This window comes from Schistocerca cancellata, chromosome 9 (assembly GCF_023864275.1).
Source record: "Schistocerca cancellata isolate TAMUIC-IGC-003103 chromosome 9, iqSchCanc2.1, whole genome shotgun sequence".
Classification (NCBI taxonomy): Eukaryota; Metazoa; Arthropoda; class Insecta; order Orthoptera; family Acrididae; genus Schistocerca; species Schistocerca cancellata.
Window position 1 is genome coordinate 45576314 of NC_064634.1, and position 27554 is coordinate 45603867.

Consider the following 27554-nt stretch of genomic DNA (forward strand, 5'->3'; position numbering starts at 1 on the left):
TCTCTAACATTATGGAGAGATTCAAAACGAGGCAACCCATCGAGTGGATTGATGCATTACCTAACTGGCCATGGCACGTATGCCACTTATCTATACAGAATCAGAAGATAAATGAACGATAGCTGCGCCTGCGGTAGTGTGGGCACACCAGATCACACATTGTGAGACTATGAAGATAGAGCGTGTAATGGACGTCAAGTATTAAGGATATTGGATCAAAAAGCAGCACTAAGGAGCGAGTCGACCTGGCGCATCTTTGACGATGCTGCAGCCGCAGTATCCAGGAAGGCCAAGGAAGACTTCACGAGGCAGTCAACCATAAGTCATCACGCTGCCTTCCAGGCTAGAAACCATACTCTGCAGATGGAGAGAACATGACTGACGATTGCGACCACTGAGTGAAATACTGTCACAAGAATCTTCATTGCGTTGGTGCAAGTGATCACGGAAGTGTGGACTTTATGAAGTAGCTATTACTGGCTACAGTAGAATCTCTGCTGACGTGCTGCCCGACGCCCAAGGAATCCAGCAGACTATGGTTGTGCACCCGAATAATATGAGGGCGGGTCCACTAGCGGAAACATCTACAAGTTAACCGCACCAAAATAAATGAACAAACAGAGAACAAATTCTAGTGTTTTTGTAGTAGTTAGTAGCTGGCAATTTTGTTAATGTTTTTAATGTAGTTTTGTAATAGTAGAAGTGGTTGTGGTTTCTTTCTTTTTTTAAAATCTCTCTCTTTTTAAGAAACTTAAGTATCAGAAATAAATACTGTAATTAATATATAATTTATAACTGTCAAGGAAATGTGATTTGTATGCCTATTTTGAATTTTTAGATAATAGGCTGTAATTATGAAGAATAAATAAATCACTAACTTCATTGGTTTCGGATTTTGATGGAGAAAGAGCTGCCATTCCTCCACAGATATTCAAACACCTCACTGCACCTGCCTCATGCAGAGCCGAGCCATCATAAAGTCGAAGGGAGGACACGCCTCGTATTAACGTCCTCTAATAGATGCCAGGATACTTCTGATCAGATAGCGTAGACTACTACACCTTCTTTCAAAAAGATAAAAAGAAATCCCCTAGACTGCTGAGAAATCAAAGCGTTTCGACTGTGGAAATACGCGCGGTTCATTCCCCTGTGCAAGAAAGGCTGTCGAACACACGCACACAACCAAAGGTATACATCGCTGATTTCAGTCAGTCGTACGATGTCGGAACACGTTTTATGAAGGCGTATTACGATATTTCTGGAGACTGAAACATCTCTCTGGAAAGAACTGGACCAGAAAACTGTCATCCTTTATAAAATAATCGAGAGGTCGTCTAAGGAATTCGTAACTTACATTTTAATTTCATCGAATGCTTTTGAACGGTCCATAGTTGTTCCACTCTGTATACCAAAGCAGAGCTCGAAGCTGCGCTGTAATCCAAAGCGATGAGATCACGTCCAGTGGGATTTCAGGCCCACGATGTCCTTATAGAAGGATTGAATTGTCCGCGGTGGTCTTACCAGTGGCAAAATTTGCCGCGAACGTCTTCGTGTTGTGTATCGCACTGCAAACAGCCGTTTTTGAGCGCGAAATGAGCGCCTTTATGGGAGGGGTGGTTTCATTGACGCCTTTATGCTACTGCCTGAGGTCTTTTCTTGGCGATTCTGAGTGGCCGTGTGTTTGAAATGTTTTCCTCGGCTACTCATTCGATACCCGCTGTTCTGACCTACATTGCAGAGGCGTCAAACGAAGAGGTGAAATATGGCTAAGAAGGGCTGTAACGATCTTCCCATCGTCCATAGTGGTGTTGTGTTGGTGTTTGGTGCTAATGTGACATCAATAGCCCTCATTAGAGCCCACATGAACTGGGCTATGGCCTTTTTCGCATGTGTAGACACCTTGTTGTTTGAAGCATAGCCGATCACCAGTATGAAGTTGCAGGACGCTTGGCTTTTGCAGCATTGCAGAGCAATGTTGTTGGCATCGTTAAGCCAAATTTCAAATTTGTGCGTCGCCATGGTAGACAATTACAGGGCTTCAAAAAAGGTGTACTTTAATTGTGTTGCACAGTCTACGAAGCACCTACAGTATGTTATTACATACAGCATCTTTCTTTACTGAAGCCAGCTTCATTAACCTATGCCCATCTTCAAACTTTTACATAGATGTGTTATATATAGAGTTGTAAAGCCACTGTAGGCTACCGTACACTGTAGTAAGTAAGCGTAGAGTAGTGTAGTTCTCCTTGTAGTTTTTGTCAGTTAAGGTCGTACCCTCGTTACCTGTTTGTCAGGTCTATTGCATACCTGTCGGGCGCTACCTCATAGAGTCGCTCTCTTTGTGTAGGCAATCAGTGTCTTACTAGATTCTGCTAAAAACGGAAGCGGTCAACCGTCTAGAAAATGAATGGGGGTACATAAAGGGCCAGGTAACCTACGGAACGTTTTTGTTCTACATAGTTATCCTCCAGTCTGTTACTTACAAGTAAACATTGTGTTCTGGGCTAATTCATTAAGCCAAGCTAAAGTTTTTCGAGCCCAAAACGTGCCATAAGAACTCAAGAATGTCCTGCAGAGAGCTTTTTAAGGAAATGAAGTTACTGACTACTGCTTCCCAATATATTTATCCCTTAATGAAATTTGTAATTAAATATATACTATTTTTTTCACACCAACAGCTGAGTTCATGGAATCAGCTCCAGAAATAAGAATAACTTTCACAAAAAATTGAAGTCACGTACTTTAGTTGGCACTATTCAGCTATACATATTTTCGATATCATGCCAGTTCAGTTTGAAAAGAATCTAAAGGATTTATTAACGGCCAAATTCTTCTACTTCATTTATGAATTTCTTAGCAGAACCGACTGATGTGTGTATGTTATTAATAACATCTCATAATGTGAATATTGCGTACAATCTGACTTCCGTAAAAATTTTGTGCAGTAACGCGACCATTTTTTAAATCTGTTTTGTTTTATTTGATGATATATGGCTACAACTGCCTAAGTATTATCATTTGCACCTAAGTGTATTGAACATTTAAGACGCTGACGGGCGCGCAGTTGAGCGCCCCACAAATCGAGCTTCAACATTTAATATTTGGTGACAAGTTTTATATCGTTTTAAACGTAAATATGAGGGATGTTGTAATAAAAATAAAGAAAACAATACAGAGTCATCACATATCGCTAGAAAACGCAATATCCTCAACAAAAAAGCAAAATAAAAAGAAAACTGCAAAAACACAAATACATGAAACATCGCTTCAGTATTTTGTTGAATTTACGTAAAACGTGTTTCCATTATTTATAAACAAGTTTCGCATTTATCAATAATAACAGGAAACTTGATCGTGATAAAGAACGTTCTATTGAGTACAAAATAACAACAATAATCATAAATATATTTTATGTTTGTGTATGTTAACTGTACTCGCATCAAAAGTAATTGCTTTGGTTACATTAAAGCGCAGAAGTTACGCGATCAACTAGTTTTTATAACTTACAAATTGCGATTTATATTCAATAAGGATATACACTCCTGGAAATTGAAATAAGAACACCGTGAATTCATTGTCCCAGGAAGGGGAAACTTTATTGACACATTCCTGGGGTCAGATACATCACATGATCACACTGACAGAACCACAGGCACATAGACACAGGCAACAGAGCATGCACAATGTCGGCACTAGTACAGTGTATATCCACCTTTCGCAGCAATGCAGGCTGCTATTCTCCCATGGAGACGATCGTAGAGATGCTGGATGTAGTCCTGTGGAACGGCTTGCCATGCCATTTCCACCTGGCGCCTCAGTTGGACCAGCGTTCGTGCTGGACGTGCAGACCGCATGAGACGACGCTTCATCCAGTCCCAAACATGCTCAATGGGGGACAGATCCGGAGATCTTGCTGACCAGGGTAGTTGACTTACACCTTCTAGAGCACGTTGGGTGGCACGGGATACATGCGGACGTGCATTGTCCTGTTGGAACAGCAAGTTCCCTTGCCGGTCTAGGAATGGTAGAACGATGGGTTCGATGACGGTTTGGATGTACCGTGCACTATTCAGTGTCCCCTCGACGATCACCAGTGGTGTACGGCCAGTGTAGGAGATCGCTCCCCACACCATGATGCCGGGTGTTGGCCCTGTGTGCCTCGGTCGTATGCAGTCCTGATTGTGGCGCTCACCTGCACGGCGCCAAACACGCATACGACCAACATTGGCACCAAGGCAGAAGCGACTCTCATCGCTGAAGACGACACGTCTCCATTCGTCCCTCCATTCACGCCTGTCGCGACACCACTGGAGGCGGGCTGCACGATGTTGGGGCGTGAGCGGAAGACGGCCTAACGGTGTGCGGGACCGTAGCCCAGCTTCATGGAGACGGTTGCGAATGGTCCTCGCCGATACCCCAGGAGCAACAGTGTCCCTAATTTGCTGGGAAGTGGCGGTGCGGTCCCCTACGGCACTGCGTAGGATCCTACGGTCTTGGCGTGCATCCGTGCGTCGCTGCGGTCCGGTCCCAGGTCGACGGGCACGTGCACCTTCCGCCGACCACTGGCGACAACATCGATGTACTGTGGAGACCTCACGCCCCACGTGTTGAGCAATTCGGCGGTACGTCCACCCGGCCTCCCGCATGCCCACTATACGCCCTCGCTCAAAGTCCGTCAACTGCACATACGGTTCACGTCCACGCTGTCGCGGCATGCTACCAGTGTTAAAGACTGCGATGGAGCTTCGTATGCCACGGCAAACTGGCTGACACTGACGGCGGCGGTGCACAAATGCTGCGCAGCTAGCGCCATTCGACGGCCAACACCGCGGTTCCTGGTGTGTTCGCTGTGCCGTGCGTGTGATAATTGCTTGTACAGCCCTCTCGCAGTGTCCGGAGCAAGTATGGTGGGTCTGACACACCGGTGTCAATGTGTTCTTTTTTCCATTTCCAGGAGTGTAAAATACATTGTGGACTAACACTGAATGATGTGCGGTTCTAATTATGTGCAAAACAAAGAACCAAACGAACAAAAAACAAAGAGAAGGCGTCGGCTTCCAGTTTCTCTCTTTCGTACCCATTTATGTATCTTTCCCTACCAGAGCCACCATTACTGCCGATAATCCTACCTTTTACAACGTTATTTATGTAGTGCATCAAATCTACCCAACCGCAGTTTTGGTAGAGCGCAGCTCCAGTTACAAAAACAGTGGAATTCTCAACTTCTAACCTGCTATTGATCAGAAATCAAAATATATTCTACACATAGCCACGTAACTTCCGCTAATTGACAGGCAAGAAAAATTAAGGAGAACTGAGGACTTGAGTGAAGTTCCGCTTTCAACAACGCAACATTTTATTTTATTTTATTTTTGCCTATAACTGTCGCGAACAATTAGAGAAAACTTAAATCCTGACTGCCGCGCAGGTACTTGATACTCCTTGTCCAGAATATCAGCCCAGTACGTTAGCCATTGCGTAACATCGCTGCACGGCTCCAACGGACAACGTAATGCACAACTCTTTGCATTCCAGGGTCTGAGATTACGCCCAGAAGATTTAGAGTTACTTGATGTCGTTTCCGAAAGAGACATCAAAACAACTTTGCTGATCAACAACTATTTCCAATTACTGAGCCCAGTGAGTGCCGAGATATTGTCTTGAGTGCGATAGCGCGGTAGCTAGCGGCGAAGTAATTTTAGCCCGTTAGTTACACTGTATCGGGTTTGGCCAGAAGCCACCGCGCCGTCGTTTACAGGTGGTTACGTAGAGTAGCGTGTCAGGAGGTGCTACGTCAAAGTCAGGCAGCCACCACGGCGTCGTTAAATAACAGCTCAAGTTGCGTAATATCCCCCTACAGGAACACAGGACGGAGGAGAGCAAAGGCTGCAGGCGATGTTGAAAGAAGTTTACCAAACAGAAATTAAGAATCTCCTATAAAGCGCGGTAGTGTTGTGAGAGCGTTGAGCAGTTAGCTTCTTCGTGGCTGCTTAAATATTCTCCGTTATCGGATCTAGCGAAGGAACATCACGCTAATGGCTAGGCCTCAGAGTGTTAGGCCTCAGCGTGCGCTTACAGATCCAACGCAAACAAAAAGTGAGCTTCCTATAAATTCCTTCCTGATGCTTTTTCTCTCCGATAACTTCCATAGGCGGAAAGCGTCCTATCTTTTTATTTGATTATAAATCCAGTAACAGACCACAAATGTTTATCAGTCAGGCTAAAAACTTAGATCAACGATTACCAACTTCCGATCTTAGGCGATGCAGTATACAACACTACTGGCCATTAAAATTGCTACACCAAGAAGAAACGCAGGTGATAAACGGGTATTCATTGGACAAATATATTATACTAGAACTGACATTTTCACGCAATTTGGGTGCATAGATCCTGAGAAAGCAGTACCCAGAACAACACACCTCTGGCCCTAATAACGGCCTTGATACGCCTGGGCATTGACTCAAACAGAGCTTGGATGGCGCGTACAGGTACTGCTGCCGATGCAGCTTCAACACGATACCACAGTTCATCAAGAGTAGTGTCTGGCGTATTGTGACGCGCCAGTTGCTCGGCCACCATTGACCAGACGTTTTCAGTTGGTGAGAGATCTGGAGAATGTGCCGGCCAGGGCTGCAGTCGAACATTTTCTGTATCCTGAAAGGCCCGTACAGGACCTGCAACATGCGGTCGTGCATTACCCTGTTGAAATGTAGGGTTTCGCAGAGATCGAATGAAGGGTAGAGCCACGGGTCGGAGCACATCTGAAATGTAACGTCCACTGTTCAAAGTGCCGTCAATGCGAACAAGAGGTGACCGAGACGTGTAACCAATAGAACCCCATACCATCAGGCCGGGTGATACGCCAGTATGGCGATGACGAATACACGATTCCAATGTGCGTTCACCGCGATGTCGCCGAACACGGATGCGACCGTCATGTTGCTGTAAGCAGAACCTGTATTCATCCGAAAAAATGACTTTTTGCCATTCGTGCACCCAGGTTCGTCGTTGAGTACACCATCGCAGGGGCTCCTGTCTGTGATGCAGCGTAAACGCAGGGTAACCGCAGCCATGGTCTCCGAGCTGATACTCCATGCTGCTGCAAACGTCGTCGAACTGTTCGTGCAGATCGTTGTTGTCTTGCAAACGTCCCTTTCTGTTTACTCAGGGATCGAGACGTGGCTGCACGGTCCGTTACAGCCATGCGGACAAGATGCCTGTCATCTCGACTGCTAGCGATACGAGGCCGTTGGGATCCAACATGGCGTTCCGTATTACCCTCCTGAACCCACCGATTCCATATTCTGTTAATAGTCATTGGATCTCGACCAACGCGAGCAGAAATGTCGCGATACGATAAATCGCTATCGCGATAGGCTACAATGCTGCTGCAAACGTCGTCGAACTGTTCGTGCAGATGGTTGTTGTCTTGCAAACGTCCCTATCTGTTGACTCAGGGATCGAGACGTGGCTGCACGGTCCGTTACAGCCATGCGGACAAGATGCCTGTCATCTCGACTGCTAGCGATACGAGGCCGTTGGGATCCAACACGGCGTTCCGTGTTACCCTCCTGAATCCACCGATTCCATATTCTGTTAATAGTCATTGGATCTCGACCAACGCGAGCAGAAATGTCGCGATACGATAAATCGCTATCGCGATAGGCTAAATCCGACCTTTATCAAAGTCGGAAACGTGATGATACGCATTCCTCCTGCTTACACGAGGCATTACAACAAAGTTTCACCAGGCAACGCCGGGCAACTGCTGTTTGTGTATGAGAAATCGGTTGGAAACTTTTCTCATGTCAGCACGTTGTAGGTGTCGTCACCGGCGCCAAACTTGTTTGAATGCTCTGAAAAGCTAATCATTTGCATACACAGCATCGTCCTCCTTTCGGTTAAATTTCGCGTCAACTTCGTGGTGTAGCAAATTTAATGGCCAGTGGTGTACACATATAGTATATATAGTCGCAGTACCTACATTAAATTTCCCACAAAAGAGTACCATTCATTTTTTCTCTAGGTCTAATAATTTCTGCCTACAGACCGTAAGAATAAGGAAAACTTGCGCGACGCGCATGCGTTGTAGCTTAGGTACTTTTTGTAAGCGAATTTGAGGTAGTTGGCCCGACATGGTAGAACACAAGTGCCCTGTATCAAACTATTGCCTCAGCTTCTTCCACACTACTGTGGTACGTTAAAACAGTGAATAATACAGAAAATAATAAAAAAATTACATTAAATGTGCTTTATCTCTAAACCAACCAGAAAAGGGCACAAGTCCATACGAAGTTTCTTGTTCATAATCACAAATACCATCACCCCTCAAAGAATGTGCCTTTCCTCCCAATGCACCCAGTATAGATAGTACAATCATAATAATTAGCTACACAACTTCGTCACAGAGTTACAATTTTAAGTATCGCGAAGATCCATTGTGAAGCATATGTTGGCACTTTGAGGAAACAAGATGGTGATTGTTGATCGAAATTAATAACCTGACTGATAAACATTTATGGTCCATTAGTGGATTTACTGCCAAATAAACCGAGCGAAGTGGCGCAGTAGTTAGCACACTGGACCCGCATTCGGGAGGACAACAATTCAATTCCGAGTCCGGCCATTCTCATTAGGTATTCCGCGATTTCCTTAAATCGCTTCAGGCAAATGCTGGGATGATTCCCGATCCCTCCCTAATCCGATGACCTCTCTGTTTGGTCACGTCCCCCAAATCAACCAACCAACCAACCAACAATCAAATAAATTCTGGATATCTGGAATATTTTACTGTGAAGATATGAGAAAAAGTAGCAGCACAGCTGTGTCTTCAGAATGTCTTTATTCTATCACACGATAGTTTTGGCGCCACATTACCGCCATTCTTAGGTCCCACCACTGCCAAAGGAGTATTTGATTTCCTCAGCGCATTTACCATGGGATCCTTGTTACTAGCAAACTTGTGCTAGCTTTCATCAGGAGTCTATACTCGACGTCGTGTTGTCTCCAATGCCTTTGGCACTGGTAGGGCCTGAGGATGGTGGTAACGTGCCACCGAAGCTAGTCGTGTGATAGAATAAAGCATTCTCAAGACACAGCTAGGGTGGTACTTTTTCTCATATACAGTATATCGCCAGCTGATGTCCCTAGTCCATGCAGTAAGATGTACATCCATAAATTTTATTGTGACTTTGACGCAACTTGTCTTTGTACAACGATTCAGAATTTGGATTAAAATTCAAGATAAAGCGATATCAATAATAATATTCGGTGACAACATTTATTAACAATGACACTATTCGCTGACCATATTTGTTAACTAAGGAAGAATGACAGGATTGGTGAACAGGATGAAAAGTCTATTTCTAATACCTGTTATGACAGACAATCACCTGCTGACCCTGGAATTTACATGGAAACAATCGACGGGATGTGAAAGCTCCTCGTGAACTTTTGATAATCTGATGCTCTAGCCGGCTTACTGTAGTTGCTTGGGGAACCCTGGGAACTTTCGCAGTGTCACAGATAGCGGGAATAACAAGCCCACTGTACAATGGCAATTTTGAAAATGGTTCAAATGGCTCTGAGCACTATATGACGTAACTGCTGAGGTCGTCAGTCCCCTATAACTTAGAACTACTTAAACTTAACTAACGTAAGGACATCACACACATCCATGTCCGAGGCAGGATTCGAACCTGCGACCGTAGCGGTCGCGCGGTTCCAGACTGTAGCGCCTAGAACGGCTCGGCCACTCCGGACGGCATGGCAATTTTCTTAGACATATTAATGACCTGGGTTCAAGAGCGATGCCTTTAAAGAGTTCAAGAGATCTTGTTTACTAAACCAGGATTATTGTTATAAACAATTTCGGCGCAGCTAATCGTGTGGTTTCATGCTACGGAGCAAATGATTGCTGAAGAAGGGGGAAGACATGTCACAAGAAGAGAGGGTGGCTTGTACGAGAGACGGGAGAGGGTTACTGAACACGCACACAGACTGAGAGAAGATGAAGGTGCAGGAGAAGTAATGAACGAATGTAGGTGTGAGCAGCAAACGGCCGTCCATCCAACCAACATAAAGACAAAACTCTGAATCATTTCATCTGCTATAGAAGAGAATGCCAGATTGCAAACATATTTTGGTCTTGGTATTTTGATGTAGAGTAGGATGTGTTAATAGAAAACTGAAAAGCAGAATTTTTGATAGCAGAATTGAGAGGGATACTGTAACACGACATCCTCCTCCAGAATTACTATTCCTCGACAGTAGTTGTCGATACCAGTACTATTTTTCAAATTTTGGGCGTATCAGTATTATCTCAGTTGCTTTTCTGAATACTTGCATATAATTTTCTACACAGTGTGTTATATTTCAAGCTAAAATTTATGAAAAGGAATTATTTTAGTTTTGATGTTACAATCTGCAACCCCTTTAGAAAATGGTTATTACCGCAGAGTGAGGTAGTAGTAAGTATGCCTCTGATGTGATCGGACGTATTTTTTATTTTGGGCGAAGAATGTAATTTCGGCTTTGTTAATGTGAAAATTCAAAATACTGTGTGATATACTAAAATGTGACAAAATATATTAACGTAACAACAAAAATTCTGCAACAACAATATTCAATTTATTTATATCAGTTCAACCATGAGGATCTAAAGTGTGAGAATTTCAGCTTCAAGAATCAAACCCCTAGACAAGAAGAACTGGAGACAACTCTAGACGAAAAGCTAAGTAGACTAGAAAGTTTGTTGTAATCTTCACTCCTCTCAAATTTTTCATGAAAGACTTTGCTTATTGTGGCCAACAACTGGAATTAGGAAGGAGGGGCGAGATTAAAACACGCTGCAAATTAAATCTTTCCAGAGGTGTTCAAAAGTGTGACAAAACATAAATTATAGTTTGCTAAATTGACGCAGACTCCAGCTGCGTTAAATTAAACAAAGGCGGCAGAATAGCTGTGAGGATAGGTCCTCAGTCGGCTTCGGTCAGTAAAACAATTGTCTGAGAAAGGCAAAGGTCCCAGGTTCGAACCCTGGTCCGCCAGCAGACAGTTTTAATTTGGCAGAAAGTTTAAAATAAACTACCCTCCGCTGCAGAGTGAAAACTCATTCTCTTATTTTGTAGTTCTGTTTCTATTCGTTCATTTCCTCTGATGGTCGTTTTGAGTATTTCAGAGACGATCATAGATGCCGGGGCCGAACTTATAATTTTCAGCTATAGCTTCAGCTATTCTCTGCATCTGATTTATTCATTTACGTGTCTTACATACAATTAGTTAAAACTGAAAAACTTATGGTTATAAACAAACGTCTAACATATTTATACAGGCTCCTGGAGTCGCCATCAGGAAATCTTCAGGTCTTTCTTCATAAGCTGTTCGAGGGCATTCTTCTATCATGAGGTTTATGGTTTCGATTTCATCACGTTCGCAGAAAGGCATCGATTTCTTGCCCCATTTGTACAGGAAATAGGCACATCTACAATGACGGGTCCGTATTCTGTTCACAGTTGAATAGGTTTCACGTGGTAACTCAAAACCCGGAGGCTTTTGGGTAATATATGGAATTTCGGTACTCTGTTTTGTGATTCATTGTTGATGCCAGAGTTTTAGTCAGCATCTGAGTTTTAGAACGATGGTAAGCAGGAGCGGAATTTGTGCACGACGTGACAAGGCAAACAAGGAGGTTTTTGTATCGAGTTACTACGTTTCTTACAAGGGAACATCCCCATCGCACCCCCCTCAGATTTAGTTATAACTTGGCACAGTGGATAGGCCTTGAAAAACTGAACACAGATCGATCGAGAAAACAGGAAGAAGTTGTGTGGAACTATGAAAAAATAAGCAAAATATACAAACTGGGTCGTCCATGCGTAAGATAAGCAATATTAAGGGCAATGTGAGGCGAGGAGTTCTGTGGTCCCGTGGTTAGCGTGAACAGCTGCGGAACGCGAGAGGTCCTTGGTTCAAATCTTCCCACGACCGAAAATTTTAACTTTTTATTTTCAGTTTATGTGAAAAACTCTTATGTTTTCATCACTTTTTTTGGAGTGATTATTACATCCACAAGAAAACCTAAATCGGGCAACGTAGAAGAAATTTTTCACCCATTCGCCAAGTGTACTAGTTAGGTGGGTCGACAACATATTCCTGTCATGTGATGCACATGCTGTCACCAGTGTCGTATACAAAATATCAGACGTGTTTTCCTGTGGAGGAATTGGTTGACCTATGACCTTGCGATCAAATGTTTTCGGTTCCCATTGGAGAGGCACGTCCTTTGGTTGACCTATGACCTTGCGATCAAATGTTTTCGGTTCCCATTGGAGAGGCACGTCCTTTCGTCAATTAATCACACGGTTTTGCGGTGCGGTTGCAAAACACAGACACTAAACTTATTACAGTGAACAGAGACGTCAATGAACGAACGGACAGATCATAACTTTGCGAAAATAAAGAAAGCAAAATTTTCAGTGGAGGGCAGATTTGAACCAAGGACATCTCGTTCCGCAGCTGTTCACGCTAACCACAGGACCATGGCGCTCCTCGCCTCACTTTGCCCTTAATATTGCATATCTTACACATGGACGACCCAGTTTGTATATTTTGCTTATTTTTTCATAGTTCCACAGAACTTCTTCCTGTTTTCTCGATTGATCTGTGTTCAGTTTTTCAAGGCCAATCCATTGTGCCAACTTATAACTAAATCTGAGGGGGGTGCGATGGGGATGTTCCCTTGTTAGTCTCTTTTAATTCGCGCACTAAAGCTATCTGAACTGAACATATGATTAGGCAAAGGTAAAGTGTGCTGGTGCTCAGATGTCCGTTTCTGGGCTTTTCCCTTAATTCGTTAATTAATTCAGCAATAACTGGCAGTTTATGGGGAGATATCAAGTTTTACGGCATTATTAACATTTCTTACCTTACTCCACCACCACGCCCCACGGTATCATCTTGCATGTTCAGTAATCCATTTTAGCCATTGTGCATCTAATAATTATTTCTATAACATATTAAATGTCGGAAGCCAAGTCAATGCGTTTTAGAAGTAAACTGTACCTTAATGTGACCTATACTTTCATTCGATTGTTTGGTGAAACCTTTCCTCATTATTTCTATGCAAGCTATGTTAACCGTGTTTCATGTTTAATTAGGCCACCCTTTTCCAAGTTCAGATGTTGAATAATATCCACCGCGTGACTTTGTCTTAATTTTCCACATGGACGTATGGGGGAGCAATCTGTTCACTGCATACATCACTGTGTTCAGACCTTCATAGCAGGGGTCAACTGTGGTCTGACAGTAGTACACCACTGGCCATTAAAATTGCTATACCAAGAAGAAATGCAGATGATAAACGGGTATTCATTGGACAAATATATTATACTAGAACTGACATGTGATTAGATTTTCACGCAATTTGGATGCATAGATCGTGAGAAAGCAGTACCCAGAACAACCACCTCTGGCCCTAATAACGGCCTTGATACGCCTGGGCATTGAGTCAAACAGAGCTTGGATGGCGTGTACAGGTACAACTGCCCGTGCAGCTTCAACACGGTACCACAGTTCATCAAGAGTAGTGACTGGCGTATTGTGACGCGCCAGTTGCTCGGCCACCACTGACCAGACGTTTTCAATTAGTGAAAGATCTGGAGAATGTGCTGGCCAGGGCAGCGGTCGAACATTTTCTGTATCCAGAAAGGCCCGTACAGCACCTCTAACATGCGGTCGTGCATTATCCTGCTGAAATGTAGGGTTTCGCAGGGATCGAATGAAGGGTGGAGCCAAGGAGCGTAACACATCTGAAATGTAACTTCCACTGTTCAAAGTGCCGTCAATGCGATCAAGAGATGACCGAGACGTGTAACCAATGGCACCCCATACCATCAGGCCGGGTGATACGCCAGTATGGCGATGACGAATACACGATTCCAATGTGCGTTCACTGCGATGTCGCCAAACACGGATGCGACCATCATGATGCTGTATACAGAACCTGGATTCATCCGAAAAAATGACGTTTTGCCATAAGTACACCCAGGTTCGTCGTTGAGAACACAATCCCAGACGCTCCTGCCTGTGATGCAGCGTCAAGGTTAACCGCAGTCATGGTCTCCGAGCTGATAGCTGCTGCGAACGTTGTCGAACTGTTCGTGCAGATGGTTGTTGTCTTGCAAACGTCTCCATCTGTTGACTCAGGGATCGAGACGTGGCGGCACGATGCGTTACAGCCATGCGGATGAGATGCCTGTCATCTCGATTGCTAGTGATACGAGGCCGTTGGGATCCAACACGGCGTTCCGTATTACCCTCCTGAACCCACCGACTCCATATTCTGCTAACAGTCACTGGACCTCAACCAACGCGAGCAGCAATGTCGCGATACGATAAATCGCTATCGCAATAGGCTACAATCCGACGTTTACGAAAGTCGGAAACCTGATGGTGCGCATTTCTCCTCCTTACACGAGGCATCACAACAACGTTTCACCAGGCAATGCCGGTCAATTGCTGTTTGTGTATGAGGAACCGGTTGGAAACTTTCGTCATGTCATCACGTTGTAGGTGTCGCCACCGGCGCCAACCTTGTGTAAATGATCTACAAAGCTAATCATTTGTATGTCACAGTATCTTCTTCCTGTCGGTTAAATTTCGCGTCTGTAGCACGTCATCTTCGTGGTGTAGCAATTTTAATGTCCAGTAGTGTAGAAACACGCTCCACCACACACTGGATTCGGGAATCTCGATGTAGAACGTATGAGTGTTTAGTTGTAGATTTGGGGCATAGAGGGTAGCACGTGTACCTGGTGGTGGAAGAGCATGGTGTAGTGCCGCAGCTGGCACTCCCAGTAGGCGTCGGTGGCGAAGGGTATCCGCTCGCAGCCCGGGATGGGCACGTCGTGCAGGCGCGACCCGTAGCGGCGCATGGCCGGCGTCCTGGAGAAGCGCACCGCCAGCTGCGCGCCCTCCACGATGGCGCGCACGTCGCGCGGGTCAGCGAAGTAGTTGGGGTAGAAGAGCGGCGCGTCGTACGGGTTGCGGGACCGCAGGCGCACCAGGCCGCGGCTGTGCGGGTGCAGCCCTGTGGAACAGTCTGGCGTCAGGCACTCAGCGAGTCATAAAGCTTTCTGGACTAGACAGCTCTAAAGGGATATCCATGAAGTTTTTTCATCTGTAAAAAAAACAATGTTAAGTATTTAATTTTGCGTATGTTCACAGATATATGTGTGCAGCCATGGCACACACTGTAATTCGCGTGCCGTAGTACCATACCACATCACCCGCCAGGGTAGCCGAGAGCGCTAACGCGCTGCTTCCTGGACTCGGGTAGGCGCGCCGGGCACGGATCGAGTCCGCCCGGCGGATTAACGACGTGGTTGTGGTTTTTAGGCGGTTTTCCACATCCTAATAGGTGAATACTGGGCTGGTCGCCACGTCCCGCCTCAGTTACACGACTCGCAGACATTTGCAACACATTCACACTCTTTCCCGATTTGCACTAGACGCAGACAGCTGGGGTACACTAATTCCGTCCCGGGGGTATGGGGTGGCGGCAGGAAGGGCATCCAGCCACACCTTAAAAATTAACCATGCCAATTCCGTACTTAACCCTGCCGACCCTGCGCACAATGAGGGTTAAAGGCAGTAGCAAAAGAAGAAGAAAAGTACCGTACCACACCGGCAGAGGGGCCATAACTAAATGGCGCAGAGCATCGATAACGTGGGGTATCACTTCGGACAGCAGCAGAAATGTTGCAGCTGTGTCGGGCCAAGCCATTTCGTTTTGAACCCTCTAGTGGTGTGGTACGGTACTGTGGTACAGGCATTACAATGTGTGCCACGGCTGCAGACATGTAACTGCAGGCAAAGGAAAGATTACTAGCCTCATAAAAATTATTTTACGTTCAGTCAAAACTGGCATGCCTAGCTAGAGTGTAGCAACCAAAGGGTCCAATCGTTCCGGATGCGTTTTTGTAACAGGCAGAAAAAGCGAGAAAGGGCAAAATAAAAAGGAAAGGGGAAGGGCAAAGTAGGAGGGCGAAGGAGAAGAAGAAGAACACATCTGTTCATTAAAAGTGCAACAACAGGATGGATAACAGATAACGAAAATTTATTAGTGCTGGTACTTACAATATCGTCGAGCATACGAGGGGACTTCACTAACAAGGGAACCTCCCCATCGCATCCCCCTCAGATTCAGTTATAAGTTGGCACAGTGGATAGGCCTTGAAAAACTGAACACAGATCAATTGGGAAAACAGGAAGAAGTTGTGTGGAACTATGAAAAAAAACAAGCAAAATATACAAACTGAGTAGTCCATGCGCAAGACAGGCAAAATCAAGGAGAGTGTGATCTCAGGAGCGCCGTGGTCCCGTGGTTAGCGTGAGCACCTGCGGAACGCGAGATCCTTGGTTCAAATCCTCCCTCGAGTGAAAAGTTTACTTTCTTTATTTTCGCAAAGTTATGATCTGCCCGTTCGCTCATTGACGTCTATGTTCACTGTAATAAGTTTAGTGTCTGTGTTTTACGACCGCACCGCAAAACCGTGCGATTAGTGGACGAAAAGACGTGCCTATCCAATGTGAACCGAAAGCATTTGATCGCAAGGTCATAGGTCAACCGATTCCTCCACAGGAAAACACGTCTGATATATTCTATACGACACTGGTGACTGCATGTGCGTCACATGACAAGAATATGTTGTCGACCCACCTAAATTGTACACTTGGTGAATGGGTAAAACGATTCTCCTACCTTGCCCGATTTAGGTTTTCTTGTGGATGTGATAATCACTCCCAAAATAGTGACGAAAACATAAGAGTTTGTCACATAAACTGCAACAAATGAAAGCAACAGTTTCACAGTCGGACAGTTTTCCCTGTGCTCTGTCAAAACATATGTTTTTAACGTTTTCAAATTTTTCCGTGTGTAGACCGTCAAATCCTGCATATCTCCAAGCAAATCTGAACATGTCCTGGAACTTTGGAGCGAAGTTGATTATGTGTGAGCACCTGAACTTTGATAATTGACACACGATCACGTAAACGATACTGCTCTGTCTACCTGTGCAACTTCGCAAAATAATTGTCTGAAAAAAAATTAAATTTTTCACTAGAGGGAAGACTTGAACCAAGGACCTCTCGTTCCGCAGCTGCTCACGCTAACAACAGGACCACAGCGCTCCTGTGATCATATTATCCTTGATGTCGCCTATGTTGCACATGGACTACTCAGTTTGTATATTTTGTTTATTTTTTTCATAGTTCCACACAACTTCTTCCTGTTTTCTCGATTGATCTGTGTTCAGTATTTCGAGGCCTATCCACTGTGCCAACTTATAACCAAATCTGAGGGGGTTGCGGTGGGGAGGTTCCCTTGTAAGTAAATTACGTATTATTATGGCAAGCCAAATAATTTGAACTGAAGACCAAGAATTTGTTGAATACTTCGCCATACTTCAAAGTGACGCAGAACCATGAAATTATATTCCAACATAATAACCAAGTTTCTGTAAACGACGATCGAAAAGTTCTATCAGGCCAGCCAGAGTGGCCGAGCAATTCTAGGCGCTACAGTCCGGAACCGCCCGACCGCTACGGTCGCAGGTTCGAATCCTGCCTCGGGCATGGACGTGTGTGATGTCCTTAGGTTAGTTAGGTTTAAGTAGTTCTAAGTCTAGGGGACTGATGACCTCAGATGTTAAGTCCCATAGGGCTCAGAGCCATTTGAACCAATTTTCGTTCTATCAGTGTGGCATTCCTCGCAACAGAAATCCGCTCCTTAACCACAAAGCCATTCGATGGTGATGATGATGATGATAATGTTGATTTTGGTTTGCAGAACACTCGATGGCGTGGTTACCAATGCCCACACAAATTCCCAATCTTTTCGTTCTCCAGTTTTGCCACTTTTCCGAAAGATGATTAAATGTTGAGGACAACACAAACACCCAGTCCGGGAATCTGAGCCGGAACGTCGTGGTCCATCCATGCGCAGCAACGCTAAACACTAGACCACGAGCTGCCGACGAAGCCATTCGAGAACCGCTGTGTGAACGTTCTCATAGCTTCGCCCCCCTCCGCCCCCCTAGATGTTTTTCATCTTGTCGAAAATAAGATAATCTCGTCTGTGGTAGATATTGATGGCTCTCCTTGTTGATCAACATCACCCACTACTGTGCGGCCTTGAGTACAGTGTTGATTCCTTCTCAGTACAGCTGGACACGACATTGCACTTGGTCCTTATAACGCCATAATTTCATGGTGACTCTGCGTGTAATTTAGATGTATTATCGACAAGAGTCGTACTGTCCACAGTGTTATGCATTTGTTATCCGTAGAGAAACAGATCTGTGTTTTTAGTAAACCCGGAACGTGTGCTCTGTTCTGTCAATGCATCACTTTTGTTGTGAAATTATCTTAGCATGCGACAGCATGTACAGCTTATTTCCTGAAGTTCTTATGAAGTAAGGAGAACATTTACTTAAATTTTTAGATGATTTTTTGTTGTACACTGTGGCGTATTTAGTGCACAGGGGTAGTTCACACATCTCTAACATGACTGGCCATCGAGTCAAACTGAATTTAGATGACAGATACGGGAGCGCCATTGCATGTTACCGAAGTTCGTCAGTCGTAGTGGCTGGCGACCGGTGCTGTGCCAGTCTCTCAGCAACCCATGGTCAGATGTTTTCAATGAGTGAAACATCTGGAAAAAGCCAGGCCAACAGTCGAACACCCTCTCTACATCAGGAAAGCGAAATACAGAAATAACAGCAGAATTATGACTAATGCTTGTCAATAAAAAATTAGAGGAACACGAAAGTAAATGGAAAGAGCTCATTAATAGGATCGAGGATGACAGACTACCAACGATACTACACAAGCACAAATCAACAGTACGATGAACAATAAGGAGACCAAAATCTAGATAGGAAGACTTATACTAAACCATATATGTAGGCATAATAAATAAGGCAAATGCCTGCAAAAGATGATGATATTGATGAGAAGGATTCGTTTCATACGATTTATGTAACGTGCCACACCTTTCATGACTGCGACGTATCACCCTTCACATCTTTATTTGTATTGTCAAGTATCCTTTATTATCGACTAGCCTTTTTCCCATAGCTTCACTAGTATACGTGTTCGACACATATAGTGCACACATTTCCTGCTCCTCCCTCTCTCTGTACACTTCTTACTCCTTCTGTCTCTCTGTCCAGCCCATCCTCCCATCTCTATCCATCCATCTCTTCCTCTCCATTCTCTCTTTCTCTCCATCTGCTCCCCCCTCTCTTTGTCTCTCTATCTTTCTCCCCCTTCCCAGTGTCCATATCTTCGTCCCCCCCTTCCATTATCCATCTCCACCACCTTCCTCTCTCCAGTCAACTGTGCCTATTCACACCTGTAGCCCTTGCAAGGCATGTCCATACTAACCACACAACACTGCTGTCCTACAGAGCAGCCTACATGTCAGGGGTAGAAAAAACTCATTTTACCTGTATCTCTTTTCCTATGGGAGCCAGCAGGTTCTAATTCCCACAGTGCTTATTCTCTTAATAAATTGTTTGTGTACCAAATTTCGTTGAATTCGATCTGGTGGATTAGAAGGAGATACTGGGCACACACACACACAGATATATATATATATATATATATATATATATATATATATATATATATCCTATTTCATATATGAAATGATTAGGCGCTCACTTGAGAAATTATATTTCTGGTGACATTTAATTTTCAGTTGGCTAAAATAATTGAAAATATGCAGAGGAGGATGTAATCTGTCTGCTCCTGACAGAAATTAAAACCAGTGGCAGCAAAGAGAAGGGCACATGCGTTTTTGCAACAGATCAGTTCAATAAATGATGAATCTGGAAACAAATTGGTGTGGAAAACATTAATCATTTTCTCAAAGTGGAAATGCCAGATGTTATGAGTGACAAATCTCACATTTGGGGAGAGAAACAGAAAACAGTATATCTGGTTTTGTACATGGCTGTGCAAAAAGTTGAGAGGGGATCCTGATACCACAGAACTACGCTGTTCACCTCTTTACTGCAGAAAATGAGACAAATAAAAAACCAAAGAATTTATTAAGAACATTGTAGGTACCATAACAGGGAGCTGACTGTTTCTGAGTACCAATAAGAAAGTTTTTGCTTGGTTGGTTGGTTGCTTTGGAGATTAAAGGGAGTAAACTGTGTGGTTATCAGTCCATTTAGTTACTGTTTCAGATGCCATCTACACTAAGGCACTAAGTTTAGTTTGCGATACCATCAGTGCAGAAATATGACAGTTATGTGTTAACTATTAGAAGTGATGTCAACAAAAACCATTCCTCATATCATTTTAATTCTCTACAACATGATAAAAACCAACGGGAAAAATCTCACTATACTGTCTTCTGTTACTTACAGAAGTCCATTCTTGGCATCAGATGTTGCAAAGTTTATTGTGTTACTGAGGAAGAAGAGGCAGCATCTTCAACTGGTCTCTCTGCAACTGATAAACATGGCTGCTCTTTCAGATGAAAGTATTCTGAAAGTATTTTTATGGAGTGTAGCCATAATGGAAGTGAAACATGGACGATAACTAGTTTGGACAAGAAGAGAATAGAAGCTTTCGAAATGTGGTGCTACAGAAGAATGCTGAAGATAAGGTGGGTAGATCACGTAACTAATGAGGAGGTATTGAATAGGATTGGGGAGAAGAGAAGTTTGTGGCACAACTTGACTAGAAGAAGGGATCGGTTGGTAGGACATGTTTTGAGGCATCAAGGGATCACAAATTTAGTATTGGAGGGCAGTGTGGAGGGTAAAAATCGTAGAGGGAGACCAAGAGATGAATACACTAAGCAGATTCAGAAGGATGTAGGTTGCAGTAGATACTGGGAGATGAAGAAGCTTGCACAGGATAGAGTAGCATGGAGAGCTGCATCAAACCAGTCTCAGGACTGAAGACCACAACAACAACAACATTTGAGATGAATCAGAATGAAACGCTTTGGTCACAATAAATTTTGAGATCTTTCACACCTGCATTAACAAAAATGTTTTGTTTGTTCACTTCTCCGAGATTTTCTCTGCTTTTGAAAATCAGGTAATGTCCTTCCATTACAAAGATGTATTATTGGTATAAACAAAAGCTAACACACGCTCTGCTCACCACAGACACTGTGCGTGCATTAAAACGGGAGATTTTGACGTGTGGCACCTGGGACTCCAGAAAGAAGAAATACTTTGCTCAAAGATCATGCACCATGTATTAATGGATGTTTGAAGCATTTTTTACCATAATTTGGGACTTGGAATAAGTGTAGGGACATGAAGAAACGAATTACCAAGAACACAGAATCACTGAAAACGCGTTTTGTGATAACAGGTCACTTAGAACGTTTGAATTTTCCGCTCCTCAATTGTTTTACGTGTAAGACAGCGTATCCAACAAACAACGAGAAGATTTCTTCCACGAGTCCCATTGCAGATGATACGAGAATCTGCACTGACCTACTATGCAATAAGGGAAAAGGAATCGAGTTAATGTGAAAATTAATATTTTGGACAACTTGTCATTGCATCCCTTGAATTGGATTACGTAAAAGTGGTTACTTCTATTTGTGCCTTTCACTTCAATGGACAGTCGTGTTTGTAACAGTAAACTAATACACACGCTATGCACTGAAGGAGATTAAACAAAAATCAGGAGAGATTGGCAGGGGTAAGAGGGGAGGGGAATTCAAAGTTTGTTCTGTGCGGCAATATTCCAGGTCACGCCACTGCTTGAGTATCAAAATCCTTGTACAAAACTTAATATATCACAAAAGAGGTAGCTTCCGAAACCTATTGTTGTTTCAATTTTGTGTTCGCTTTATGTGACTCGTTCCACGACTTTGAAGATTGGTTTCGGATGATTCCAAGAAATCTGAGGGACATATAAAGTAAAAAAGTAAAATAAATAGGCTCTTTCTCAGCGACCATAGTTTCCTTGGTCTTCCTTGCAAGTAGATCCAAGTTTTAATAGTTTTGCTGTGCGACACAGTGATTAGATGATCACTCCAACACTTTCTGAACTCATACCGTCTTTCACATGGTATATTTGTAGTTAGCTTAGTATGTCTAACGTTAGTTTCTTCCGTCATATTACTTAATACAGCTCGAAAAGGTTTCAGTTCAAACCATTTTTGAATACTGTTCGTTACTCTGAAATCCTTGCAGGGTAGGGTTAATAGAAAAGCTTGAGGAGATCCAAAGGAGAGCGGCGCGTTTCGTGGAGGGTTTCTTTAGCAGTCGCGAAAATTTCAGCTAGACGTTATAAGAGCGGGTTATTATATCATTGGTTTACTGTTAAAATTACGGGAGTGTGCACTCTGCAACGACTGTGGCAACATACTATTTTCTCCCATTACGACTTACGGAACTGATGTTCCAAAAATTCATCAGGTCCCTAATTCTTCACATTGAAAAACATGTTTTCGAAGAGTTATGTTTTCCTGAGGCAAACTAGTTTAACCATTTCGAAACAAAGTTTCTTCTCATTCTCTCTTTATTCCTCTAGCCTAAAAAAAGTAGCATATTATCTTCCAGTTTGTAACACCCCAAGACATTGTCAATTCCGCCTTTTTTCTCATTTCTCAAATATAAATTAGCATAGTAAGAATGACTTAAAGATGGGTCCACGTTTTTGCAAGCTCATAATTATTGTTTTGCTTTCACACACACAAACAAACACACACACACACACACACGGGCGCGTCCGCGCGCGCGCGCAGACACACTCGCACACAAACAAACGGAACAGATTCCAGTTTCGCGGCTGTTAATCGAAAATAAAACTGTGAATTAGAGGGCTGTCGAAAGCACACCACAGACGTAAACTGTGCAGTGAACCATGCGTCCAAGCCACAACAACACAACAAGGCGCTGAATCCCCCAATGAACAGGAGAAAACGTGAGTGCACGCTTTTAAAATACGAAACATAATCCATGAATAATAAAGCACACCAAACAGCTCGTCATACCAAAGCCCCACAATTTTTTTTACCTATATCCACTTGTCATTCTAAACGCACAAACAACAACAAAAAAACGTTTTGGCTGGCAAATAAAAACCAGCCACAATACAGGAAAGCTAACTACAGCAATGACAAGGCTAAAAAGAGACATATGTCACGATTTACCGGAATATGTATTTTAAAGAATATGTGTCTACACGAAAATTTTGTTTGCAGATGAGATGGTATATTAATTTAGAACTGTGTCTGATTTCGAATTGTAGACATGGAACACACACAATGTAAATAAAACGTGAAGTGCATATGTTATTTTAATAACCCTAAATAGAGTCTGTCTTTATGTATTTCAGGAAAAATAAGTGAAAAAGCTGACTGAAGACGCCACGGATGTGGTGAAGAATCTTTGGGAATAAAAGCAAAGCAATAATTGTGTAACTGTGGAAAAGGCGGACTTATCTTTAATCCATTATTATTTTTCTGCAAGCACGGGAACAGAGCTTAAAATTCGAACATGAAAGTAACATAGATTTATCGTTTCCTGTGCGTTTTTATTATGGGTACTTAAGTCAAAAATTCTAGGCTTATAATGTCAATGTATAGCTATTGTGATCTCTAGGATGCGATTCAACGAACAGAACTGTAAAAATTTAGAACTACTGTGTCTTCCTAACAATGACCCTGAAACTTGGCTAAGCGGGTGCGCGCTTGACGCAGAGAGACTTCGGCCACTGCAAGCTTACGACAGCAGATTTGAGCCGCGAGGCTTGATTGTAAAGGGTAGACTGCTCTCGTGAGCATTTTACGAGGCGCGAGTTAACAGCATATTACTTTCTCGCAAAGCTGACATTCATGGGTTGCAGTGGGCAGAGAAGAAAACTTCGACAACTGTTTATAGCACTACACAATATCAGTGAGTCGTCGCAAACTTTGGAAATGAAGCAGTTCTGGACTACTACTGCTGCCGACAAATCCCATCTGCATCTACATCTACATGATTACTCTGCAGTTCACAATTAAACGCCTGGCAGAGTGTTCATCGAACCACCTTCAAGCTATTTCTCTACCGTTCCACTCTCGAACAGCGCGCGGGAAAAATGAATACTTAAATCAGTCTGTGTAAGCTCTGATTTCTCTTATTTTACTATGATAATTCCTCCCATGCAGGTGGACGCCAAAAAAATATTTTCACACTCTGAGGAGAAAATTGTTGACTGAAACTTCACGAGAAGTTCCTGCTGCAACGAAAAACGCCTTTGTTTTAACGATTGTCAACCGAATTTTAATATCATACAGGTGGCACTCTCTTCCCTATTTCGAGACAGAACAAAACGAGCAGCCCTTCTTTTAACTTTTATCATGTCCTCCGTCGATCCTATCTCATGCGGATCCCTCAAGGCACAGAAATAGTGTAGAAGAGGACGAACAAGCGTAGTGTAAGCAGTCTGTTTAGTAGTCCTGTTGCATTTTCTACGTGTGTTGCCAATAAATAGCAATCTTTGGTTTGCTTGAACAACAACATTATCTATGTGATCGTTCCAGTTTATGTAATTCCTAATTGTAATTCCCAAGTATTTAATTGTATTTACAGCCTTTACATTTCCGTGATTTATCGTGTAACTGAAATATAGCGGATTCCATTTAGTACTCGAGGGGCATGAAAGGGAAGCAGTGGTTGGGAAGGGGGTGAGACAGGGTTGTAGCCTGTCCCCAATGTTATTCAATCTGTGTATTGAGCAAGCAGTAAAGGAAACAAAAGAAAAAATTCTGAGTAGGAATTAAAATGCATGGAGACGAAATAAAAACTTTGAGGCTCGCCGATGACATTGTAACTCTGTCAGAAACAGCAAAGGACCTGGTACAGCAGTTGAACGGAATGAAGGGAGGATATAATATGAACATCAACAAAAGCAAAACGAGGATAATAGCATGTATTCGAACTAAGTAGGCTGATGCTGAGGGAATTAGATTAGGAAATGAGACACTTAAAGTAGTAAATGAGTTTTGCTATTTGGGGAGCAAAATAACTGTGATGGTCGAAGTAGACAGGATATAAAATGTAGACTGGCAATGGCAAGGAAAGCGTTTCTGAAGAAGAGAAATTTGTTAACATCGAGTATAGCTTTAAGTGTCAGGAAGTCGTTTCTGAAAGTATTTGTATGGGGTGTAGCCACGTATAGAAGTGAAACATGGACGATAAGTAGTTTGGACAAGAAGAGAATAGAAGCTTTCGAAATGTGGTGCTACAGAAGAATGCTGAGGATCAGATGGGTAGATCACATAACTAATGAGGAGATACTGAATAGAATTGGGCAGAAGAGAAATTTGTGGCACAACTTGACTAGAAGACGGAATCGATTGGTAGGACATGTTCTGAGGCATCAATGGATCACGAATTTAGTACTGGAGGGCAGAGTGGAGGGTAAAAATCGCAGAGGGAGACCAAGAGATGAATACACCAAGCAGATTCAGAAGGATGTAGGTTGCAGTAGGTACTGGGAGATGAAGAATCATGCACAGGATAGAGTAGCATGGAGAGCTGCATCAAAAAAGTCTCTGGACTGAATACCACAACAACAACAGGGATGACTTCATACTTTTCAATATTTAGAGTCAGCTACCACTTTTCGCACCATACATATATCCTGTGTAAATTGTTTTGCAATTTGTTATCATCATCTGAATTACTTTATATGACGGTAAACGACAGCATCCTCTGCAAACAATCTAAGAGGGCTACTTACATTGTCTCCTGAATCGTTTATGTAGATCAGGAATAGCAGAGAGCCTATAACGCTTCCTCCGGGAACGCCAGATATTAATACTGTTTTACTGGATGACTTTGCATCAGTTACTACGAACTTCGGCATTGCTGACACGAGATCACGAATGCAGTCTCACAACTGAGACGAAACTATGTCAAAAGTTCTGGAAATCTAAAAATAGTGATCAATTTCAAATCACCTATCTACAGCAATCATTACAGTGCCTTGCGATCATTCATTCATTCCATTATTTCGTGAGATTAAAGAGCTAGTTGTATTTAACAAGAACAATATTTTCTGAATATGTGTTGGCTGTTTGCCAACAATAGTTTCCTTCGAGATAACTCATAATGCTCGAACACTATGTATGTTCCAAGATCTTACTGTAAATAGTCGTTAGCTATGTGGGTCTTTAACTCAGCAGATTACTCCTAATTCCTTTCTTTGGTATCGATGTGACTTGTGTAGCTTTCCCTTCTTTAGATACGGATCTTGCGACGAGAGAGCGGTTGCATATGATTACTATACGCGACTATTGTATTAGCATATTCTGAAACGAACCTGATCGGTATAAAATCTGGACCGGAGATCATGCCTATAAGTGATATAAGCTGCTTTGCTACATCGATATCCACTTCTACGTTACTCATGATGGCAGTTCTTCTTGATTCGAATTCTCAACAAGATTACGACATTCGACGAGACTGCAATAATAACGCTTAGAGTGCTCAGTAACTTAAATTGTAAATACCAGTGACACTTTTGGAAACAGTGACTCTTTTGGAAACACTGACTTTTGCAGTTAGTTCTTCAAATAGAATTAATCGTAGTCTTTCTTCTGAAATATCTAAAAGAGGCGGCTGATTCACACACCTTTTTTTCGATACTTTTCCGAAATACACTGGACTCACGAAGTTTTCGTCTGTGGTTACATTTCCGACGTTTCCTTCACATGGATCCAAGAAAAGTACGATCATAGTGAATTTAACGATCTATTTTCTTTTTTGAAAATAGAAGAACATACTCTCTAAAATTTATGGTCAGTTTGAGGTTTATTCAAAACAAAAAATAAATCGGTGACACTGTAATCCAGATGATCTATTTTAAGCAAACGCTCCTTGCAATCTATCGTATAAAAATTCTGCTTCATAAGTAACGTTGACAATTTAGCTACGTTATTGCGCAACGTGGACGAACATGATCAAACAATGTTTCGTAGACATCAGTCCCAAGTATATCCCGCGCAAAAATTTCTCCTTGTCCTTGTGAGCGTGCACACATGTTTCATCCACAAGTGACTAACTAAAGGCACAAGTAAATGAACTAAATATCGCTGAACATCCAAGAAAGTAAAACGTATCTTCTTATTATCTAACTGATGTCCGTATTGATCTATTTTAAAAGATAAAGTACCACCAAACACATCTGAAAAAATGCGCCATTATCTATAAATCAGTCAATAAGCACTTTTGTAATTCAATGAACATTTACGCTGGTAGGACCTTGCAGAACTGTAAGATAAGTAAGAAAGAACACCGTATTCTAATCTCAACAGAACTATTAATACACGTTTACATTTTGAAGATAAAACATAGACGCCAGCAAAATAAACCAATAAATGAATAGAAATAGAGAATATAAAACGTCACTAAGAGCACTTTCTATTTTGTCTTCCCCTGACTGTAGCTTGTACTGAACAGATCTAAGTTGAGTTGAGTGAACTTTGCTGGCTTAATGATTATCTATGTCACCAT

At 42.8% G+C, this 27554-nt stretch overlaps 1 protein-coding gene across 1 annotated transcript in view; it reads right to left on the reverse strand.

The window, feature by feature from the left end:
• Window positions 1-11178: 11178 nt before the first annotated feature.
• LOC126100784 (glucose dehydrogenase [FAD, quinone]-like) overlaps window positions 11179-27554 on the reverse strand; it is a 182753-nt gene continuing 166377 nt past the window's right edge. The window contains exons 6-7 of the mRNA XM_049911405.1: window positions 14814-15091; window positions 11179-11247 (exon numbers count right to left, since the gene is read on the reverse strand). Coding sequence (XP_049767362.1) covers window positions 11179-11247; window positions 14814-15091 — 347 coding nt within the window. The remainder of the gene's footprint in view (window positions 11248-14813; window positions 15092-27554) is intronic.